This window comes from Plectropomus leopardus, chromosome 18 (assembly GCF_026936395.1).
Source record: "Plectropomus leopardus strain MGB_pleo_1.0 chromosome 18, ASM2693639v1, whole genome shotgun sequence".
NCBI classification, from domain to species: Eukaryota; Metazoa; Chordata; class Actinopteri; order Perciformes; family Serranidae; genus Plectropomus; species Plectropomus leopardus.
This window is the reverse complement of record NC_142193.1, coordinates 19340681-19362711: the sequence shown is the minus strand read 5'-3', so window position 1 is coordinate 19362711 and position 22031 is coordinate 19340681. Positions and strand designations below refer to the sequence as shown.

At 41.7% G+C, this 22031-nt stretch overlaps 1 protein-coding gene across 1 annotated transcript in view; it reads left to right on the top strand.

The window, feature by feature from the left end:
- Positions 1 to 580: 580 nt before the first annotated feature.
- Positions 581 to 22031, top strand: part of dnaaf5 (dynein axonemal assembly factor 5) — a 36873-nt gene continuing 15422 nt past the window's right edge. The window contains exons 1-9 of the mRNA XM_042505572.2: positions 581 to 1148; positions 1937 to 2121; positions 2231 to 2355; positions 2893 to 3011; positions 5545 to 5777; positions 6127 to 6351; positions 14333 to 14476; positions 17001 to 17169; positions 21793 to 21940. Coding sequence (XP_042361506.2) covers positions 611 to 1148; positions 1937 to 2121; positions 2231 to 2355; positions 2893 to 3011; positions 5545 to 5777; positions 6127 to 6351; positions 14333 to 14476; positions 17001 to 17169; positions 21793 to 21940 — 1886 coding nt within the window. The 5' untranslated portion in view covers positions 581 to 610. The remainder of the gene's footprint in view (positions 1149 to 1936; positions 2122 to 2230; positions 2356 to 2892; positions 3012 to 5544; positions 5778 to 6126; positions 6352 to 14332; positions 14477 to 17000; positions 17170 to 21792; positions 21941 to 22031) is intronic.

The following is a 22031-nucleotide window of genomic DNA, read 5'->3' as shown; positions in this document are numbered from 1 at the left end:
GCAGATAGAGCAGAGTGAGTGAAGGCTTATGCTGCTGGAGCACTACTGACATATTCCTGTTTTTCCCAGGGAAGGGAAATCATTGGCATGAAATTGGCTTCATAGCCCAGCCCTGTTCTCGGGGGCTTGCTGGGAGTCACCTATTTTTAATTAAGAGACAATAACAAAATGAAAAGTTAACTTCCTCAGCAATAACTGATGAAAATTTGTGCAAAACTAGTGATAAAGCAATAAGATCCGAGATACAAAATGAATAGCCTACCTTAGGTAGGCTTGTCTGTGTAGGGCCTAAGCTAAGTAATTCACTGTCCTCTATGAAACAAGGATTTCCAAGCTTTAAGGTAAATAACTTACATTTGTGGGTGGAGTTAAGAAAAATATTATTTATTTATTATATAAAATAATGCATTTTGTATTTTTTAAGTCACTACCTACACTACCTGTATCCGTTTTGTGAAAACAAATAGATTTCAAAAAGGAGAGAGCTGGATGTGAAGGAAAGGCTGTACATGCGAATAAAGTTCGAGATTTTGAATCAGGAAGTAGCCAGCTGCCGTAAAGCAGCCGTTTGTTTGTCGTGCGGCTGCGCGTTGCCATAACAATAGTCAAGATGGCAGCAATGGCGGCAGGAGATGAACACGCTGCTTCTGAAGTTTTGAGAGGACTGAACCGACATTTAAACTGTCTGAACGAAGACAACAAAGCGACCAGAAAGAGGGCCCTTGAGCTTATCAAGAGGGAAACTATAGATAAAGGACTTTCCAGCGGCGTCTTACAGGAGGTTTTCTCTTCCCTCCTCAAGCCTCTCCTCAAATGTTTGTCAGACCCGATGGAAAGATGCAGAGAAACCGCGATAACGACGATAACAGAGTTTATTCGTTGTGTCCCCAAGCCGGAGGAGTCGCTGCCGTATCTCATGCCCTGTCTGGCTCAGAGGCTCGGGGAGAAGGAGATTCTGGAGCCGGCGGAGGAGCTCCGGCTGTCGGCTGTGGAGATGTTGACTCTGACGGTGGATGTGTGCGGGAAGCATTTAGCGCCGTATCTGACGGAAATGATCAACATACTACAAAGAACCGTCGTCGACCCGTTCCCAGATGTCAGGAGAGAAAGCTGCAAATGTATTGTAAACTTTGCAAAGCGTGTGCCAGGTTGGTGTAAACTGTTTTTTGTTGTGGATAGAGTCTGTTGCCATGGTTTCGAGGCACGCCGACATGTGTGCGAGAGGCCAGCTGTCTGACACAGCTCTACAGTTATCTTAAAGGTCCCATATAATGTTTATATTCAGCCGACATGCCAACAAATTGCGCATATTTATCGAATGTTAACTGAATAAAATTTACAAAAAATGTACAGAAGTGAGACAAGACATACAGAAACATATAAATACACAGACAACGTCTAATTTGCAGTGCATATATGTTACCATACAAACAGAGATTGAATGCAAGTTGGATGATAGATAATCTTTAGATGTCTCAAGAGATCTGATTTTTCCAGTATTACAAAGTTTTAAAAGAGAAAAGTCTTGCAACCCCCCATATAGACTAAATCACTGGTTCAGTGATTCATATACTGGCAATTGACTAATTATGTACCGTGATTGCAGAAATTTTTTAAAATTAAAAAAAGCTGTATTATTATTTTTAGACGGCGTGTACAGTCACAACTGTGTGTGTCACTTTGGATGAATTCCTTATTTCATTCAAATGGTGTCAGAGCATATATTTACTTTTCTAACAGAAATTCAGACTACTCAGTACAGGACTTTAATTCAGCCTCTAAATGCACTAAAAATATTAAGCAATATCATAATGTTGAGATAACAAAAAATCCCAGGATATATCCAGTCTCATATCTCTGTATTGATGTGATATCACTGTGTCACTCTGCTCGCCAGTAACTTAACTGAGTGGACTGAAATGCACTTTCTCTTCAGAGCACTTTCACATGCAGGCTGAGAGTCTTGTCAAGCCTCTCATGCAGACAATTGCTCATCAACACTCGCGGGTACGAGTGTCTGTCATCGAGGCCACCGGGGCTGTCATTCAGCACGGCACTGGGAAAAACGTGGATGACGTGCTCTCTCACCTGGCACAGAGATTGTTTGACGACTCACCACAGGTTAAGTTCAAAGCAACATTAAACAAAGTTAAAAGTCCCACTTTGTGCCTACATGTGTGCTTATTAAGTTATTCTTGCTCAATTCTGCTTCCTCCATCTTATGTTCCAGGTGAGAAAAGCTGTGACTGCTGTTGTTGGTGATTGGCTACTTCACATGAGAGACAGATACTCTTATTTCCATAAGCTCATCCCGCTCCTGCTGAGCGGTATCAATGATGAGATCCCGGAAATAAGGTAAAATTGGACACTGTGATACCATATTGCTCCATATACAATGTAAAAGAATCAAATGTCATATACTATATATCCTTCTGACTACTAATATTTTGTAAATTCCATTTTTTTTCTACGCATACAAATAATTTCTTTACATTTTCAACCTTGTGTTTCTCAAGCAGAGTCTTTGACAAGTTTAAGGGATGATTTACCTTATGAACACATGCTTGCTGATCAGCAGGTGAAAAGCTCAAAATCTCAAACTTTAAGACCATAAATTACTGATTTGAGAAACGTAGATAGTTGACAAGTATATGGGGTGTTTTCCACCTCTTTTTCTGGCTGTTTATAGTATATCCACCTATAAGCCAAAAAAGCCATTAGACTATGCAGAAGATTATACCCAATTTTACAAATATTAAGGTCGTTTCATGTAAAAAGAAAACATCACTTAAATATCTAAAACATAGATGTGAAGTACAGTGTATGATATTAACGACAATGACGACGTTGATGATAGGGAAAATAATCTGTGTTTCCACTCTGTTCGTGCAGACATCTAGCAGCTGATTTATGGAAGCAGGTCGGGACCCAGTGGGAGAAGGAGAACGAAGAAGAAATCAAGGACAAGTTGGATTTTCTTCTCACCCCACCTCCCTTCTACCCACCAGGAGGTCAGTCACAGTTGGCATGGTTTATTCCCCCAGTTATTTGATCTAGTTCCCACACTGTCAGGCAGGTCTGTTACAGAGAAAAGTCTTATTAATTTATGTGGCATCAGTTGTTGGCATCAGTCATCTTTAGTGTCCCATTTAGTTTTCTAATAACTAGCTGATTGTAAGATGCACAGGTTTATAGAGACATTGTTTTGGAGTCATTGTTTGGTTTTATAGCATTTAAACTGCAGTTTGGTAAAGATACTATTTCTACTGCCACCCAAAGGTCTTATTAGCATTAATTGTTGCTATTTTTCATTAAGGGACTGGTTTTACATAAAGGAATGATACCTGAGTTCCAGTGTTTGAGTGTTCCAGTGTCCAATTTTTACTGGTGCACTGGCTCCACTTGTCATTTACTGTGCACATAAAAATCCTTAAAACGCCAGTCAAATACAAAGGTCAGTTTTGAATGTAGGTGTAATCTCTACCCCTTTTGCTCCATTAAATCATCTGTCTTTATTACAGCTGTCCAGATTCACAACATACAGTAAAAATGATGTCGTGTGTGTCACATCAGGGCGGGCACTGGCTTGGTAAGATGAGTGTCTGCCTCGGGGCCAGGAATGAGTGTGAACCTGAACATGGTCACAATGGCTTGCCTATTGAGCCAGGCTCAGTGTGTGTCTGCGTGTGTGTGTGTGTGTGTCAGGGGTACAGTACCTAGGCTTTGTATCTTTTTTAAAGATCCTATACGTGTCCCACAGTTACACATGTGACAGTGTGGATGAATATAGGCTGTGCCTGAGGACAGGAAAGGAAAGGAAGAGGCTCTCTCTCACTGTCTTTGTCTTTCTCTTTCTTGCCATCATAAATCTGCCGGGCCTCCCAGTGTGAAGAGGTCACCGTCAGACAGTGAGAGACGACCAGAAAGGGGCTTGTTTTGTCTTGTCCTGGTGTGTGTCTCTGATTTATCTCTGTCTTCCTTTAGTCCTCTCTTCCTCTCTCATTAGTGTGTCTATAGGAGAAGGAGAATAAGGTGAGACAGCGAGAGAAAGGGAGAGAGAAGGGGGGAAAGAGGGTTGCTGGATTTGAAATGTAGAGGGCTATTTGAGAATGTGTTTCACTTGCTCTGACAAGTCCCTTATGGGGAAATCGTAAAAATTGTTAGGTAAAAATGTGATAAGTTGGAGGCCAATCGGCAGACTTTTGAAAACCTGTGAGTCAGTGATATTTGTTGTGAGGTAAATGCTGTTTATTAGTGTTCAGGTAGTTCACTACAATAAAGATTACAACATTTCACAAGTTCTCATAACAGATAAATAGACCACACACAGAAAATGTAATGGAGCCAGAAAACATGTTGCAGTGAGCTGTCATCAACAAGGTGCTTGCTGGCTGTCTGCCAGTCAGACACCTTGAGTAAAAATCAACAACTTGCTCATCTCCTGGAGTCTCTTCAAAGCACTGTTAACTTTGGCAGCTCTTTTTGATTTAGTGTTAGTCTTTAGACAAAATTGTTATTAGTCTTAGTCACAATGTAGTCAGTTTTGTCCATCATAGTTAAAGTCGATGACAACTCAACTCAAAATGTTTAAGTTTAGTTTTAGAAGGAGAAAAGTTATTAGTCGTTACTTTCAAGATGTTTTCCCTCTTTAAACAATTTCAGTTACAGGTAACATTATGGGAAGTTGTTAAAAGGTGACAAGTTGTATCAAGTGCTGGGATTTCTTTTAGACATAACTTTTTTTTCCGACACATTTTCATACATGAGTTTCTCCAGGAGAGTTTTTGTCAGGTTTAAGGAATGATTTACATTAGAAGTGCACACTTGCTGATGAGCATTTTAAAAAACTCAAAATCTCAAACTTTGAGACCACAAATTACTGATTTGAGACAGTTGACGGGTACAGTGGGTGTTTCCACATCTTTTTCTGGGAATTTACAGTATACCCACCTATAAGACAAAAAAGCTGTTGTATTATATAGGAGATTATACCCACTTCCTTCAAGGTATCCTACCCATCTACCTACAATACAACTTCCTCATTTACCACTTACCTTAAAAATAATTGTCTAAATTACTATTTTCTTGCAATTTGTGGAACAGTTCTTGCCAAGTTGCGCATTGCCATTTCCCTATGATTTTGAAAGAAAGCAAACCAATCTGCTCAGGGTTTAAAGGTTTAAATACTTGTGAAATGCATCTGGATAAAGCACAAGAAAAGTGATGTCGATCCAGATTTCAAAGGGTATTATTCAACAACCCACCATTAACATTTTAGTCTAGTCTCGTCAAAAAAAGAAAACAAAGCTACATCTTGTCATTTTTTGTAATCAAAGCTCTATATTTAACTTATGAACGTCCCGTCTTCGTCACAGAATAGAGTTGTTGGGGAACAGTTTGCGTCACAAGGAAAGTGCATCAGAGCCAGGGTTACTGACTAGCTGCAGGAGACGTAGGCAGGTTGAGAAAGAATTATCACTTCAAAAACTGTTATCTAACAGCAGAAGAATAGAAAATGTGAATGTTCTTCATTTTCTCCTCCAGTGGAGCGTCCAGGGCTGGGCTGCAGAGAGCTCGTGGTGAGAAACCTGGGTAGGCTGGTGCCGGCCATTGCCCACGACATAACCGACTGGCTGGTGCCCACACGGATCAGGACCTCTCAGCTGCTCTCTGTGCTGCTGCTCCACGCTGAGGACCACAGCACCCAGCATCTGCAGCCTCTCCTGGCCACCCTCTACCGCGCCTGCACCGATACAGAGAGGGACGTGATCAGCAATGTGAGTCCCCAAGAGCTAGTCATGTGATTATCAGAATGTTAGATTTCCTTTTTTGTATTAGGTGTGGTATTTAGTAATACTCTACCACTGCAGACCAAGTGAATTGTTTTGTGATCAGTTCTTACCAGACCAAATCATTTCAGGACACATCTGTTGAGCTCTACGTAAGCTGGGCTGAGCAGGGATCAAGGACTTGGGATGCATCTGTTTACATAGGAAGACTGTAGATCTTTGATGTCTGAGATTTAAAAAAAAAAAGGACTTCCTTTGATTCTCATCCTCTTTTACACTCCCTCATACCTCTATCTCTCTCCTCTCTCTCTTGCCTTTTCTCTGTACCCACATCTAGTGCCTGGCAGCTGCTAAACTGTTGGGGACCTTTGTCCCTCCGGTTGTCTTCCTCAAGCTGCTGCTGGATCATGTGACAGCCCCCTCTTCTTCTTCACACCCCTGGACCCCCCTCATGGTGCTGGCTGCAGTGCTGGGAGGCTGCTCCAGACCCCTCCTTAAACCACATCTCGAACAGATCACCAACACGCTGGCCCAGCCCGATGTCTGCCAGGAATATCAACAGGTCAGCAGGGAGAAGCTTGGGTTTGGTTGTGGTTGACCTGTTTTTTATTTTATCACCTGAGAATAACTACTTTTTGCAAGCAATGCCATCGAACCCAATTACACACAGTACATCATTTTACTGTTGTTTACTGAGTAGATTCAATCGAGCACATCAGAGGTTCACTATGGGAGGGGAAAGAGTTGCCATTTAAAAATATTGAAACCCTTAATGGCCCATATTGTATGAAGTCAGATTTCCATGTATTTTTTTATCATAAAGCATGTGTACTGTGCTTAGTATGGTGAAACTATCAGATGCTCAATCCACACTGCCCGTATTGAGAAAGTGCGCTTTTAAATGAGCCGTCAAGACTTCATTGAAGTTTAAGGTAAAATTAATTCCTCCATCATTTATAATTTTTTTAAAAACAAAAACCACCATTATAAATAGCAAAAGTGCAGACAAGAGGTGCAAAGATAAAAAGATTGTTTGAAATTATTTAAAATCAAGTTTAAAAATAAGTTGGCAGTCATTACCAGGTGGAGAAGGCTACATTATAAAAATGGAACATTTTTAGCTTTGACTTAAAAGTGGTCAGGGTTGGGGCTTGTCTAACATTATGTGGGAGGTTATTCCAGGTTTGAGCTGCATGATAACAAAATGCTGCTTCACCGTGTTTTGTTCTAATCTTGGGGTGGTCAGTAGGCCAGCCCCAGATGTCCTGAGGGTCCTAGAAGGTTCAGATGTCACAAGCATGTCAGGGATATATTTGGGCGCTAAGCCACAGAGTGATTTAAAGTCAAGAAGCAAGATTTTGAAATCATTCTCTGAATGAGAGGTTGCCAATGTAAGGAGAACTGGAGAAACATGATCATATTTCCTAGTTTTTGTCAGGATCTTAGCAGCGAAATTCTGAATAACCTGAAGTTGCCAGACAGCTTGTTGTGAAATTTCCACAAACAGACCGTTGCAATCTAATCAACTGGACATAAAGGGGTGGGTGAGCCTTTCAAGGTCTTGCTTGGACATTATTCCTTTGACCTAAGTATTTTTTTTAGATGGTAGTAGGCAGATGAAGTTATTGATTTGATGTGGCTTTGGAAATGTAAATCTGAGTCCAGGATAACCCCAATGTGTCTTGCTTGACCCCTAGTGCCGTTACAGTCATTGTGCTGCAGTGATGGTGCAGACCTGGAAACACAGATCTATAAGAGCAGACTGGGCTGTTTGAAGAGCTTTTTAAAGAGAAAGGCGTGAAAACGGAGTATTTAAGACAAAAGGTAAATATGGGTGTATTCAGGCAGACAGTGTGAGAAAACATTTTTTGTTAACATAAACGCATGTTAACATTGGGGCTGTACCCGACTCAGAATTATGACAGTTGAATGAGATTGGGCTGTTAAGTAAGAATATTTACAGATGCAGGTTTATTTTTTTGTTTTTGTTTATTTCATGTAGAGTTTTTAAGTTTTAACAGACACAATGGGAAATTTAGTGTGATAGCGGCATTTATGTAATATAGTAAACAAGCTGACTGCACTAATGACAGATCGGCAAAGTGCAACAAAATTTTTTTGCCGAAACTAGATATAAACAAAAGCCAGAGACTGTGTTATATTAAGTTGCTATGAGTTGTAAATTCACCACCTCTACGAAGAACAGAGAAGACATCTTGGAGCCTTATAGTACAGTGTCTCTCTTCCTCTGTGCCGCTGCCTGCATGTCCACAACTTTCTTTACCAAAGAGTAGCTTTAAAGTCAAGAGATCTCCCTGCACAGCAAAATCTGTGGACAAAAACATCCCCATAAGCACGCTGAACAGCACGCTGACAAGCAAAAAACAAACAAAAAACACCCCGACTGCTCGACGTGAAGCAATCTCCGCTGACTGAGGTCTCTCAAACTTATGATTCGAATCTTCGACTTTTAAGGGGCAGCCCTTGTATCCATGTTCTAGTGAAACCCTCAAATACAAGTATGAAAGTGAAAATGAGCATAATATGAGACTTTTAAAGTCAGGCTTGTTTTGATGACAGGTTTGCCAGGTTTTCTCTGCCCTCATAGTTTGCCATGTCTTGATCCCCCCCCTCATCTGTGTGCACCAGCTGTTTTTCTTTCCCAGTCTTGTTAGGTGATCTTGGCAGTGTCATAGAAGGTCATTTTCTGCTCTCCTTGTGTACCTTAACACTCTTATTTTTGGCAGTGACAGTGCGGCACTCGTACTGTATATTTCTTGCCTAATTTGTCCCTTATGGAAATAGGTTTCGTGATAAGATGCCACATCTCTTGAAAGGGCTTTAGTTGAAGACCTCTCAAGAGTTTTCAATAGCACTACTGTACACGGCGAGTTCAGTGGGTTCACCGTTGAGTAATTCTCTAAAATGCCAACCCTGCTTAAGTGACAATCCGGCCACATGGTGTTTTTCAAATCTTACATTACAAGTCTGATCAAAACGACTATGTTCACACGCATATGTGAAATGTGCTCCCCTTTTTTTTACATAGCAGCAATGATTGAAATTGCCTTTTGAGTTTTTCTGCAAGCAGTCTGCCAGTGGAAAAATCCCATCAAATCCGGAGCAGACTCTTCCTCGCTTCCTTTTCTCTTGCACCAAATATGTTTCCCTTTCAGAATCAAAATAACAGTTGTCTGACAGAGAGCTATTTTCTGATCTTGCTGCTTTATTGACTCACCTATACCCATGACCCCACGCCCCTCCCAGTGAGGCCTGCAAGAATTTCCTCCCTGGGATAATAATAACAAAAATCCACTAATTTCACGTGACCCCTGCATGGCTTCTCTGACCTCTCTGAGCAGACAAGGCAGCGTAGAGCCTTTGTTTTTTTTTATAGCCATGTGTAAGGTCTCAGCACCGGACTGCGGTTCATCCCCGGCATTGAAAGAATCCCTGAAATTTCAAAGCCTGCCTGGCTAAGGACGGTGATAAATGGCAGAGAAGTTGACCCCCTTCTGGCCTCCCTCGCTATCCGGCAGGGTCACCCGGAGAGAGAACTAACAGGACGAGACGGTCACACGTTGTCACACAGATGGAGGCAGACCTCTGCTTCCTTTCTGTCTGTTTCTCCATCTATCTCTCTGCCTACCATTCTTTCTGTCTGTGTCTGACTGCAAAGCGTGGAGCGTTGTGATTCAAGAGCTCACCCAGACAAAGCACCTGCAACATTCTTGGACAACAGGCAGGGTTCATAGCAGGGAGCAGGGCCAGATCACTGTGTAGCTGTAAATAACACCACTGGAGACAGGAGCACCTGCATCCCCCTCTCCCTCGTTCTCTCTGTGCTGAAATGCTGACCCAGAATATTTTGCACTCCCTTACCTCACAGTTGCTCAATCCAAAGTGTTGGTTAGCCACTCATATCCTTGTTTTACTTGCATGAGGATGGTTCAGTTATCACACAATTATCACATTATATTATACACACAAAACATGGAAATGGCAGACTCAGTATCCTTGTTTGATTTAATTTAACTTTTTTGTTTTTGCCTCTGCACTGTTGAAGGCCATGGACAGAGGCATGATTCTGGGTTGTGTTTAAATCCTCATGTACGTCTTTTTCTCATGAATGTGATATCTCAAGAACGCCTTGAAGGAATTTCTTCAAAATTGGTACAAACGTCCACTTTGAGTCAAGGATGAACTGGTTTTGGTGGTCAAAGGTCAAGATCACTGTGACCTTGTTTGTGTCTCATCTCATTGACACAATATCTTAAGAAAGTCATGAGGGAGGTTCCCATTAAATTTGGCACAAACATCCACCTGGACTCAGGAATGAACTGGTTAGAATGTGGTGTTCAAAAGTTTTAAGGTCACTGTAACCTCACAAAACATGTTTTTGGCTATAACGTAAGAATTAATACACTTATTATAATAAAATTTCAAGTGTCTAAAAGGATAAAAAAGATAAAGTAATGACTGTATATCCAAGAGGTTAAAGGTCGGCTTTACTGTGACACCATAATGTTCTACAAAAACATTTTCCAGAAGGGGACACATTTGGTCAGATACTGAATTAGTGATTCTAATTTTGGGTGTACTGATTGTATTGATCTTTTGTGCTGCCGCGAGGGGAGGTGTGTGTGTGTGTGTGTGTGTGTGTGTGTGTGTGTGTGTGTGTGTGTGTGTGTGTGTGTGTGTGTGTGTGTGTGTGTGTGTGTGTGTGTGTGTGTGTGTGTAACGTATCCATGTTTTCACAGACATGGATGTAAACTGCAACTCGACCGTAAGGTGGTAAATCTAGTTTTAAAATAAGGCATCATAAGAACTTCCAAGATTTGTGTGGTTGGGTCTAACTTGACAGAGTTATGTGCTACTTAAACCAAAGGCAGAGAGGAAGAAAAAGTGAAGTTTGACTTGGACAAAATTAGGCCTGTTAAGAAATGAAATATAAATAATCTTCAAAGTGAACAGAGGCAGGGGGAGCTGCAGGGCTCCATGGGGAGTTTGGGGAACAAGATGAAGATTTGGAATCTGATATATGATACTTCTGCACGACTTGACCTCACAGACTCTTTCAAGTCCCTGTTTTCTTTTCTTTATTTCAGTAGGGGGAAAAGACGGCCTACAAAAATAAATGACAGATGCTTGGTGAAAAAGAAAAAATATCGGCTGTAAATTGAAGATGATGTCAAGGGTTTGAGGTAAAATGAAAGGCGATCCAGTGGTTAGAGAAGCCACCGTGTTCTGTATGGTGGTGTTTGCTCATGAATGGCATACGGGTTTCTTTTTAAAGGGGTATCCCACAGAGGATTAACAAATCCCTATCATCACACACACTCACCTTGCACAGCTGAGTGTCGCTGTGTAGTGGTTTTCCATGGTGACGGGAGCATCACAATATCTGCAGGGCTGGAGTATATTGGTAAAGATAGCACCAGGAGAGAGGAAGAAAGGCTAAAAAAAATAAGGACCTGACAGTAAATTAGCAGGCATATTTACAACCAGGCTTGCTGTGAATATTTTATCTTGAGGAAACTGACTGAAGGTGCCTGACCTACAGTAGCCTAGAGGAACAGATCAGCGGGAGAGCAGGGGGAGAAAAGAAGGCTCTGTGTCTTTTCATCTGTGCATGGAGAAATTTCTACGCTCATGTCAGAATGACAGGTATTCTGCTGAATACACATACATACCGCCATACATGAGCGTGTCTCCTGCACGCCTGTCCTTTGTCATGAATGACAGCTGCACGCTGCTCCACTGAATGACAGATGAAGAGAGAAGAAAGGCAGCATAGCAAGCTCTACCTGACTGCAAGGGGTCGGCATCCCATGTACCACCAGTGTTTGTTTTCTTGTTACCCTAGCAACATCAGTAGCTGAGGGGGGTGGGCTCCCCACTGGATAGGAATCCATAGCCTGGTATGGCTCCCTAAAGTGGAGGCGTGTGTGTGTGTATGTATGTGTGTGAGTGTGTAAATGAATGTATCCAGTGGTGGACAGATGCACACACACTGTGTAACGAGGCCCCCGAAGCGTGCCCAGGCCAATGAAACCAGGTGTATCTCGCCTGGCTCCAGGTGTCCACCTAGTCATTACACCGCACCACTTTTTCCGCTCTCCCTCTTTTCTCTCTCTTGGCCAGCCAGCCCTAATGGTTGTTTTCTGCGCGTGTATAATATCCGTGTCCGTATATGTGTACGCTAATGTGTGTGTCTGCCGCTGTTTGTCACGTTATTTCCACTACTGCCTCCCTGGAGCTCCTGCTGTGTTTATGTGCCAGTGAATGTCTTGGCCATAGGCAGGGATTTCCCCCATCAATGACTGTGTGAACACATTCAAACAAGAGCGCACAATGCAGTGGGTGTTTCAAGTGTTTTGAGTTGAGGCAGCTGAAGGGTAAGTTGTGGTTGTTCAGGTTGTGCATGGAAGTTTAGCTTAGCCTGGTGCAGGAAAATGTGTTTACACACTTAGCTAACACCCTGGGCTCAAGGTAACAAACTTTTTTTTTCCAGTATGCACTCAAAACTGAAAATAAAAACATTTGCTGGTGTGTCTCGCAGACTGGAAGTTCTCCGCACAAGTCCTGGCTTTTTGAGCATCTTTACTTGGCTTAACACTTGTTTTCCTTCCACATAAATGCCAAGCAGTGCTGTACAATATAGATTTATGAAAAGATATTCCGCCCCCTAGTGATGGCTTTATGGTATTTCTCAGTCAAAGCTCAATGAGTGGGAGTGTGTTTTGAGTGAGGGAGCACATGTGGATTAAATATTTCTCACTGAAGTCCCCCTCACCACCCAACTCATCTCCAGAGCAAAGTAAAAACCTCGAAAGTGCTTGACCAACTGTCAACCGTCCACATGCAAAAAACAAAAAACACAGGGTGTATTCTTAATCACATACTAATTATTTCTTACTTCTAGTAGTTGTTACGGCTACCTTTACATGATATGTACTGTTGCATGCAGTATGCACACAATCGGGACATATTACTTCTTTAAAACACTGCACCTTGAACTTTGACCCTTTTGCTCATATATCTGTTTCCATGGAGATGAAAGAAAAGACTTCAGAGAAGGAGGTCAACCCAGAGAGCTCTGCTGTAGTTTAATCCTTAAGTTATAACTGCATATATTGTGGATTCAAACATGTTGTATCACTAAAATTAGTCCTTCTCTATCAGTTTTGTTATTTTTTTCTTTGTTGGTAATCTATGATTATTTTGTCCACTTACACAATTAAAATACAGTACAGTTATTTTACTACTCTGGTCATGAGTCACTATAATGTGCTGTCATTTGTCACTGCAGCTTCTGTCATCTGTCAATCAGCTGTTTGCGGCTCAGTAGATGTAACGTATCTTCGGATGTGCAGATAATTGTGGGTCGGAATAGCCAGATAAGCATGCTGGCTTGCATATTGTAAAATCCAACATATGTAGTGGAACATCCTGGTGTTGCACACTGTATCTGACTTACTATGTATTGGGTTATACTCAATCTTTTTCAGACATACTGTATACATTGGTAGTATTGGTATTGGAACGCGTGCGCACACACTCTCTGTCTCTCACTTACACACACTTACCTCAGCATCCATCTCCCCCTCCATCCCCCTCCCATTCAGCCTTAATGACAGGCTGTGAGAAAACAGGAAAAGAGGCCGTGATCCCATTGATGGCATCAAAATTAGCCTGAGCTGCAGGTCTTTGTCTAAACATGAGCTCACCACAACACCAGCAAGTGACACACACACACTTATGTCTGGAGATGATAAGTTCTCACTCTGAGTTATTGTATCTTGTCGGCCATTCAGTTATTTTTTGTGTAAAGTCAGTGACAGTGCCTGTGTGGTAATGAGGAAGATGAAAAGCAGAATTACCTCTTGAGTTATGGAGGAGCAGATTAATGAGGTGGTGAGCTGTAGTGTGGGGCTGAGAGCAGGGCCCAAAAAGACGATTATTTGGACTGAAGTGATCGTCGGAGAATGAGAGAATGAACCAGAGTAACATTTACAAATATTTACCATTGTAAGTGTGTAAAATACATCCACATAACTTTTGACAAGGAGCAAATTCTTAGCGTCGATACAATCAATTTATGCCTTGAAAAATGATTTTAGATCGATACAAGTCTCACTAGAAGGATGACTTGCCGTTTACCTATTGATGTAGTAGGATCGCAGCAATATAAATCGATGCATTGATACAGTTGTATCCTTACACCAATCATTGCCAATACATTTTCTATCAGTCAGCTAATTGATTAATCGACTAATCATTTCAGCTGTACTTATAACAAAACATCATATTTTATAAACTAAAGCTATCAGGTGAATGTAATGAAGCAAAGATTTCCCTCTGAAATGTAGAGGGACTTTATGTAGAGTAAAAATATATAGTAGCAAGAAAAGAAAATACACAAGTAAAGTACAAGTATCTCAGATTTGTTCTTAAGTACAGTATTTGAGCAAATGTACCTAATTACATTCCACCACTGCCTATAAACAAGATAAGACAATCATATAATATTTCCCCCCCAGGTTTTGTACTTGGAGCAGTTGTTGGCCTGCGTGGACGTGCTGCTGCGTCACTGTGAGTCAGACCACGGCTTAGTCAGCCTGCAGCTGCTGCAGGTGCTGGTCACTGTCCAGAGCCTCTCAACCGAGCCACGTCTCAGCGAAAAGGTGAGAAAACACAACAGTTGAAAGATGCAAGCCCATATATGTCCTCTCTGCAGCTCTGCCATCACTTTGATCCACGCAGGCTAAGCTGCATATCTTCTCACCTGTTGTAATTCTTCATTTCTACTTTGACTTGGCTTTTTTCCCCCCTTCAATTTTAGTTTCCATCCTTTTTTATTAGAAAGGTAAGTAGGTTTTATGAAGCAAAAGAGCTATTCGAGGAATGTCAGCATTTGTAGAAGTTCAAAGTGGGCATGGCCAACTGTATAATTACCCACTTAGCCAAGGGAGCTGAAATTGCACCTTTGGAGTGGAACTTTAAATCCAGTCCCGGGTGAAAGGAGGCGGGTGAAAGGTGGAGAAATAGAAAGACTTTCTGTCAGAAACAGAGGAAAAACAGATAGGGGGAGATGAGTTGTGTTTCTTAGGAGGTGTATGTCATCGGCCGAGTCCCATTTGTGGCTTCATAACGCCTCCTCCGGTCAGCCAAATGATATGCAAGTAACAAGCTTCCATGTTGTGGTCAGTTTCCAAATGCAAAGGGACAAACAGGAACAGTTACAAATGAAGGCAACGGTATTTGAGGCCAGTGTGTCGCCTAACTGCTTGTCGCCGAAGGAGGCTAATGACAGAGAGGAGCGGGAAGGGATTGGCAGCGATGCTTTCCAGACACCACATGGGCCACCAGTGTGTGTGTGAGTGCGTGTGTGTGTTTACGTCTGTATGAAACAGTGTGTATGTTCAGACAGCGAGCAGTGTGAGAGATGAGAAGGAATGGATTAAGAAAAAGAGAGGGAGGGTGAGAATGGCCTTCGGCATTCTCGAACCCAGAGGAAAAGTGGAACTTGTTTTTCCCAGAATAGGGGCACGTCTTTCCCATCAGTGACCAGCTCAGGGTTGTCTGGCTGTCTTCTGAAGGGGCCGATCTGTGAGTCAGACATTGTCTCTGTCCCTGTCCATCCCTGAGGGACTATGAAGGGAACTATGAAGTGCCCTAAAGGTCAGTTCCCCTGCCCTAAAAAGTCAGTTAATTATTTACTCTCCTATCTCTCATTCCTGCCTTTTCCTCCCGGCTTAGCTTTATTGGTGTGTGTGTTTTTGTGCATGTGTGTGTTTCTGTCGGTTCCTGTGCCTTTGTGACATCCTGTGTATCTGTCAGGGTTTTTCTTTCTAAGTGGTTTTATGTGTAAGACCTTGTCATGTCTGCAGTGTTGTTCTTCCCATGGTTTCACATGGTGGTTTTGTGCCTCCCGTGTGAGCGTGACCTGTACAATTCTTGAAATCTCAAGAAAACAGCTGTAATTGTTTAACTTAAACACAATACCCTCTGATTTGTTAGTATTTTTTTTTTATCATCAACTGTTCATTTGGCCTTTTTCTCACCTAATTCTTCCTTTCTCTCACCTAAGACTTCTGTTAAACTTCAATTAACAGCTGAGTCCAAATTAAACAGCAATGCCTTTTTCCAGCAGGGTTGTGGCTGCATAATTTGATAAAATAAATGCAAGTCTCAACTAGATGGCGGGGCTTTTTGCAAGTTGACAAATATTCCATTCTTATAGAATCTCTTTGGATGTGTAAAACCTCTTGAATCCCACCAAGTCACTGGCTACCCACTTGAGGTTGTTCTGATCTGCTCACATTGCACATTCAAATATGAATGTTTACATTTTTGTCAATACGGACATGTCACACATGGTTAGCTAGGTTAGATTCTCCACAATTTAATCATTCAGGTATTTTTACTGAAACACTGAGCACCAGAGTATAATTCACTCAGATTTGCTGGCATGGTAATCAAGAAAGACACAAAGAAGTGGTGACTCCCTACACTAGAAGTGGTCATCAATTCTGTATATGTGTAGATTCCTCTATTATTTATATTATTTTAGTCCATAAGGGTCCACTGATAAAAAATCTTTTTTTTTTCATAAAAATTGTTGTAAATATTGTTGCGTGAAGTCCATTGCTCACTGTCTGCTACTTTTATTCATAAAATGAAGACTGTTTCAACTGATATATACAATATTTTGTTTCCCTCCTGCACCATCTTGTTGGGTATGCTTCTTTTTATTACCTCACTGGCTACAAAACAAAGGTCTCCCCACTTTTTTTCTGTGTAGTCTTTGTCTCACTTCTTTCCTCTTGCCGCCATCACCTTTTTCGTCTGTCATCCTTTCTAAGATATTTCGATAGGTCTCTCTCTCTCTCTCTCTCTCTCTCTCTCTCTCTCTCTCTCTCTCTCTCTCTCTCAGAGCATTTTAAGATTGGCTGTTGGAGCTAGGTCAAATAAATGAGTCTTTACTGATAACTGATTTTTGTACACTTAATATTTATACTACTTAAAGGCCCATTCCATATAGACTCAAGTATAGGTTGGTTGTGTTCAGCGATTGAAGCAAATGAGATCCTGGGATAATAATTGATGTTTTACTGTAGACTCTATATGATTTTATGTAAAGATTACAAGTTGGGTTTTTTTATTTTTTTTCATCAGTTGTGTTCCTCCTCTCCCTCTCTCCCCCAGGCCCTGGAGAGTGTGCAGGTCTTGTGTAAGGTGCAGGGCCTGGACTCAGTGATGGAGCTCTTTAGACAACATATGGGCCAGCTGCTGGACTGGCTGTCTGCCTCTGTCAACACCTGGTCCAGTTACTCCCCACAAAGACTCCAACTGCATATCATAGTCATACAGTCAGGTGAGAAGTGAAGCCTGAATGTGCACAAGACATTGCCAAATTATACAGCAGGTGCTGAAGTTTGCACGTACGGAGACACAATAATGGTCAAAGATATACAGTAAGATTTTGAGAAACGGGCCTGTCAAATGACCTGTTAATGATGGGAAAATCACTACATCAGTCATCAGTCTGAACATGCCTTTTTGGTCCATTTCACTGCAGACCGTTGGTGAAACTACATGATCTAAATCATTATTTATTAAAGGAATCCTTCACCCACAAAATGATCATTTGTATGTCATTTACTCACCATGTGTTACCTTGAATTTATGAAGAAAACTCTGTTTTTCTTGCAAGCTGCCACAGTAAACAAAGAATCCAAAAGCAGAGAGAGTTCTTGGTAATTGAGTAAAACAGGGCAGTTTTTAACAACCGCAAAACTATATCAAAACATACTTTTTCAACCTCTCAAACAACTTATGCAGTATAATCCAAGTCTCAGTCATCAGTATCAGTATCAGTCGTCATATGCTCAGTACTTCTTAAACACATGCTTTTTTGCTAAAACCTGACTATTCATGACACTTCCACATGAGTATCACAAGTTGGCAAACATGCATTTGAATGCTGCTTGTGCATTACATTAAGCAGAGAAAAAAATGTGCATGTGTTTTGGGAGTACTGAGAGTTTGGCCGGATAAATGAGACCTGGATTATATGGTACATGTTGTGTGAGAGTTTGTGAAAGAATGTCTTGATAAAGTTTTGCTGTTGTTTAACGCAGTCCCCCGTAGATTCCTCATTAACTGGTGGCATGTGAAAAAAACCCCAATCTTCTTCACAAATTCAACTCAACAGGCGGTGAGTAGTTGATATACAATTGATCATTTTGTTGGTGAAGTATTCCTGTAAACATTACTTCATGGTGCAATTTGTGCAGCCACTCTTTCCTTAACTTCTTCAGACACACGATACATAATATTTGAAACGTCAAGCTGTTTGTCCTGTTCACACATGATCCATCATAGAGACAGCACATCAAAACTAGCAGCTGTCAAAGCAGCAACATAGATTCTCTCTTGTAGAAAAGTTCCAGATAGTCTACTAAAATTCTTGTAATGTGTCCAAATGGATCATTTTCTGCTATCTGTACATATAGAAGCAGCAAAAAGCGTCCTCCTCGTCTATGCTTTCACATAGTAACCCACAGTGCTCCTGAGAGGTATGTAGGCACCAGAAGTTGGACGTGTAAGTGTCAATAGTGGTTGGAGCAATTGTCAGCACCACTTGATGGATAGAGGGGCTGTCAAATGAAGCAATATTTAAGGTTAAAATCTATATGATTTATTGCTTGACGCTTCAGTGGGTGCGTGCTGTTCCATTGTTATTGTCCAAGATGAATGCCCAACAGTGACCCTCACTCAGAGACACAGTCAAAAAATTTTTTTTACCCAAGCAAAGAGGCTCACGGTCAAACATACACACACCCACACACACACACACACAGAAAAAAGGGCTGTCATTAGCACCGGTTGGCTTACTGACTTTTTTAAATCCCTGTCTCTCCCTTCGTTTGTGTCTCCGACTTATCTAGAGGGGTTAGTCCGTGCTTGTGTGTGTGGTGCAGCGGGTTAAAAAGCTGTGACCCTGTCTTTGGTGCTGAGACTTCCCGTTACCGCCCTCTATACCTTATAATCCTCCATCATCAGCACCTCCATATGCCATACTTTCATCTCCATCCTTCTCTCCCGCCCTCCCTTCTCTTTCTAATTGACTGGGCAGCTGGGTACCCCTGTAATCCCCGTACACACACACAGATTCTCACACACACTCCCACGGCTAACTGACCAGTCCATTCTAAGTCCACTCAGTGATCCCAGCTCAGGTCACTACATCAAACAGCACCACAGCCGCCTGCTCTTGACCTTCCCCTGGATCAAGGCCACTTTGAAGCTCTCTTTGTGTGTGTGTGTGTGTGTGTGTGTGTGTGTGTGTGTGTGTGTGTGTGTGTGTGTGTGTGTGTGTGTGTGTGTGTGTGTATGCGTGTGTCTGTTTTGAGCATGTTGAATGCTGCTCTAAGCTTCCCTTGGTTTCGTTTCTACAGATGTGATCTTTGCTCTCTTAACAGGACCTGAGTGACTTTCTTACGGGCAGCCCAACAGACAGCGTGTGGCTGTTTTGTTTGATGTGCACATGATTCATAGAAAGTAGCCCTCTGCTGAACAATTGACGGTAGTTATTTGACAACTGAGAATTGGTCATCTTGCTTGCTCATCAGCTCTTCACACACCCCATCTGTGTTTGTTGGAGACAGGAACAGTTATTGCCCTTTCATATCCTCCTCACAGTCTTTTGTCCTTTAGCTGGTGTGTCCGGCCAGTTGTGTGTCAACTAGAGCTCGCTCTTTCTCTTTGCTGGGGGTTAAAGGGATATTGGGATTTTTTAAGTGGGGTTGTATGAAGTACTTGTCTATATAATTACATATAGTAGATGGTGGTCTGCATGCCCCCTGTTTGGAGAAGCAGGCTGGTGACCTGATCTGACAAGGAACTGAAGCAATATATTGCTTTCTTCATTGCCAGACTCCATTGAGAAAAACAGTGATTTACCTTTGCTGAACACTAGAGCTGCAGGTCTACCACTGCCCGTGGGGGGGTCTCTTACTATTTGATTGTGGCATTTCAAGTGGTTAGTTTGGATTCACCAAAATCAAATAACACAAACTAAGACAGTGATTGAGGTAGCAACAGACCAACAGTTCCTGTGTACAGCAAGATAAAATTTCTGTTTTTGTCAGTGCAGTTGTGAGGCTTTAAAAGAGAGCATAGACGAGAACTGAAGCTGCTAACAGCTTGCCTGTTGGAGCGCGCTGTCTGACGAAAAGGAAAAGTGGTGAAAATACTCTTAATATGGAGAGCACCATGTCTGTTACAGATTTTCTTTTTGTGGGACTTATAGGTGGCTACAGTGCATCTTCATGCTGTTTTCACTGGAGGACAGCTAGTTAGCTGTTAGCAGACGGTGGGCAGCTGTGTGTTGGAGCAAACTGAGCTAATAGAGCTAACAGCTAGTGGAGCTAAACATACAAACTGCCTTTTCTGTAGAACGTTTTTTTAAGTTCATGCTTAGGTAGAAAACACTATTAAAATGTACTAAAATGTGGTCGTCAAATTTAGGGGCCTGGTGGACTCTGAGGCCACTGCTTAAAACTATAATCTTCTATCCAAGGCTGTGTTTGTATGCGTGTACTTAAACTTCCTATCGCTGCCTTATCATATCAAGTCTGTGTGTACGGCGACCTGCAGACGTCTCCTTAAACACCTCTAGTTAAATGACACACCCTTTGATTCATACTTTCCCGTTAGATAAAAAAGGTCTTTCTTTCACTCTCTCTCTCTGTTTTCCCATATCTTTTCGTGACACCACCCTCTGGCAGTCTCAGGATTTCCTCTGTCTCCTCTCATGTCGGAACAATTCAGAGTCCAAACAGGGCTTGGACACTTATCACTCATTACACACACTCACGGATTACTATAAATAGCTCTGTAAACATGTAGTCAGACTGTTGGTGGGTGTGTGTGTGTGGGCATGAGGCTAACTGGGAATACTTGCATTGTAAGTTTCTCATTTTTCCTGTAATAGACACTTGTATAGAAACGCTCTGTCCCACAAAGACCTTTTTATGTCTCATTTCCTCTGAGCTCTGTGTCACTGTCTCCCCAGTCCATTGAGGTCTCTATAACTCAAGCCCTCTGGCCAGTGGAAAACATAAAAAGTCTTAACTGGTAACTTCCAGATTTTTCAACCTGGACCCTATTTTCCCATGTTTTTGTGTCTATGGGACTAATGGAAACAACATTTTCTTAAGTTGGTCCAGCATTGAGAGAGAGGGCTGCAGCCGGCGGCTGTGGGACAAGCTGCAATGTAACCACGGGGAGCAATATTGCACCGTCAATGTACTTCCACCAAAAATGTGTGTGTTTTCTTCGCTAAAAGTTATTATTTGTCTGGTAACATTATGCAAAGGATCCCTACTGAAATAGGCCTAAACCTAGACCTAGAGTAAGATCCTTTTTGTTTAACCAGAAACAGCCTTAAAATCACCACTGCCAAACCCACCAGGCGCAATTTAAATAAACCGTAATCTTATGATCTTAAAACACACTTCATTCAAAGTCAACAGAAAAAAAAAAAAACTCACAAAACTGTCTTGGTTTTTCTTTCCACTGTTCAAACAATCACTAAATCACCAACTGTTTCATCCTCATTGTTGCTTACTATTATGTGAAACAAATAAACAAATAAAATATGCTGGCATTATCCATGTTAAAATTATTTTGGGTGTTGTTTGTGGCTAAAAAAAAGGATGTTACTCTTTAGCAAAAAAGTCTATTGACGTGACACCAAAGACTGAACTCATAAGGTTCAATCTCGTTATTATCATACTGCAATAGTAGGAGCATCCCATAACTGCAACATTTGTGGTTCATTTAAGGCCAGAGATCTTTGTTGCACCCCTTTCCCCCTTTTCTTCTCATATTTGCTGCTACATATTCTACAACAAACTATCCAATAAAAACACACTACACCAAAAAGTTGAATTAGTAGTAACGCAAAACCTTGTGTGTCTGTGTGTTTTAGGTCCAGTGATCGGGGAGTTCGTGAGCCAGTTGATGCCTCTGCTGTGCAGCTGCCTTCAACCAGACAGAGACCCAGAGATGAGGATGAGCATTTTCACAATGCTTGCTAAGTTACTGCTGAATGCAAACAACACACTGGATTCCCAGGGGTGAGAGAGTCACATGCACACATTAACATCTCAATATGTGCACATAGCTCACAGAGAACCACAGTATTGAGCCCTAAAGCCCAGAAATGAG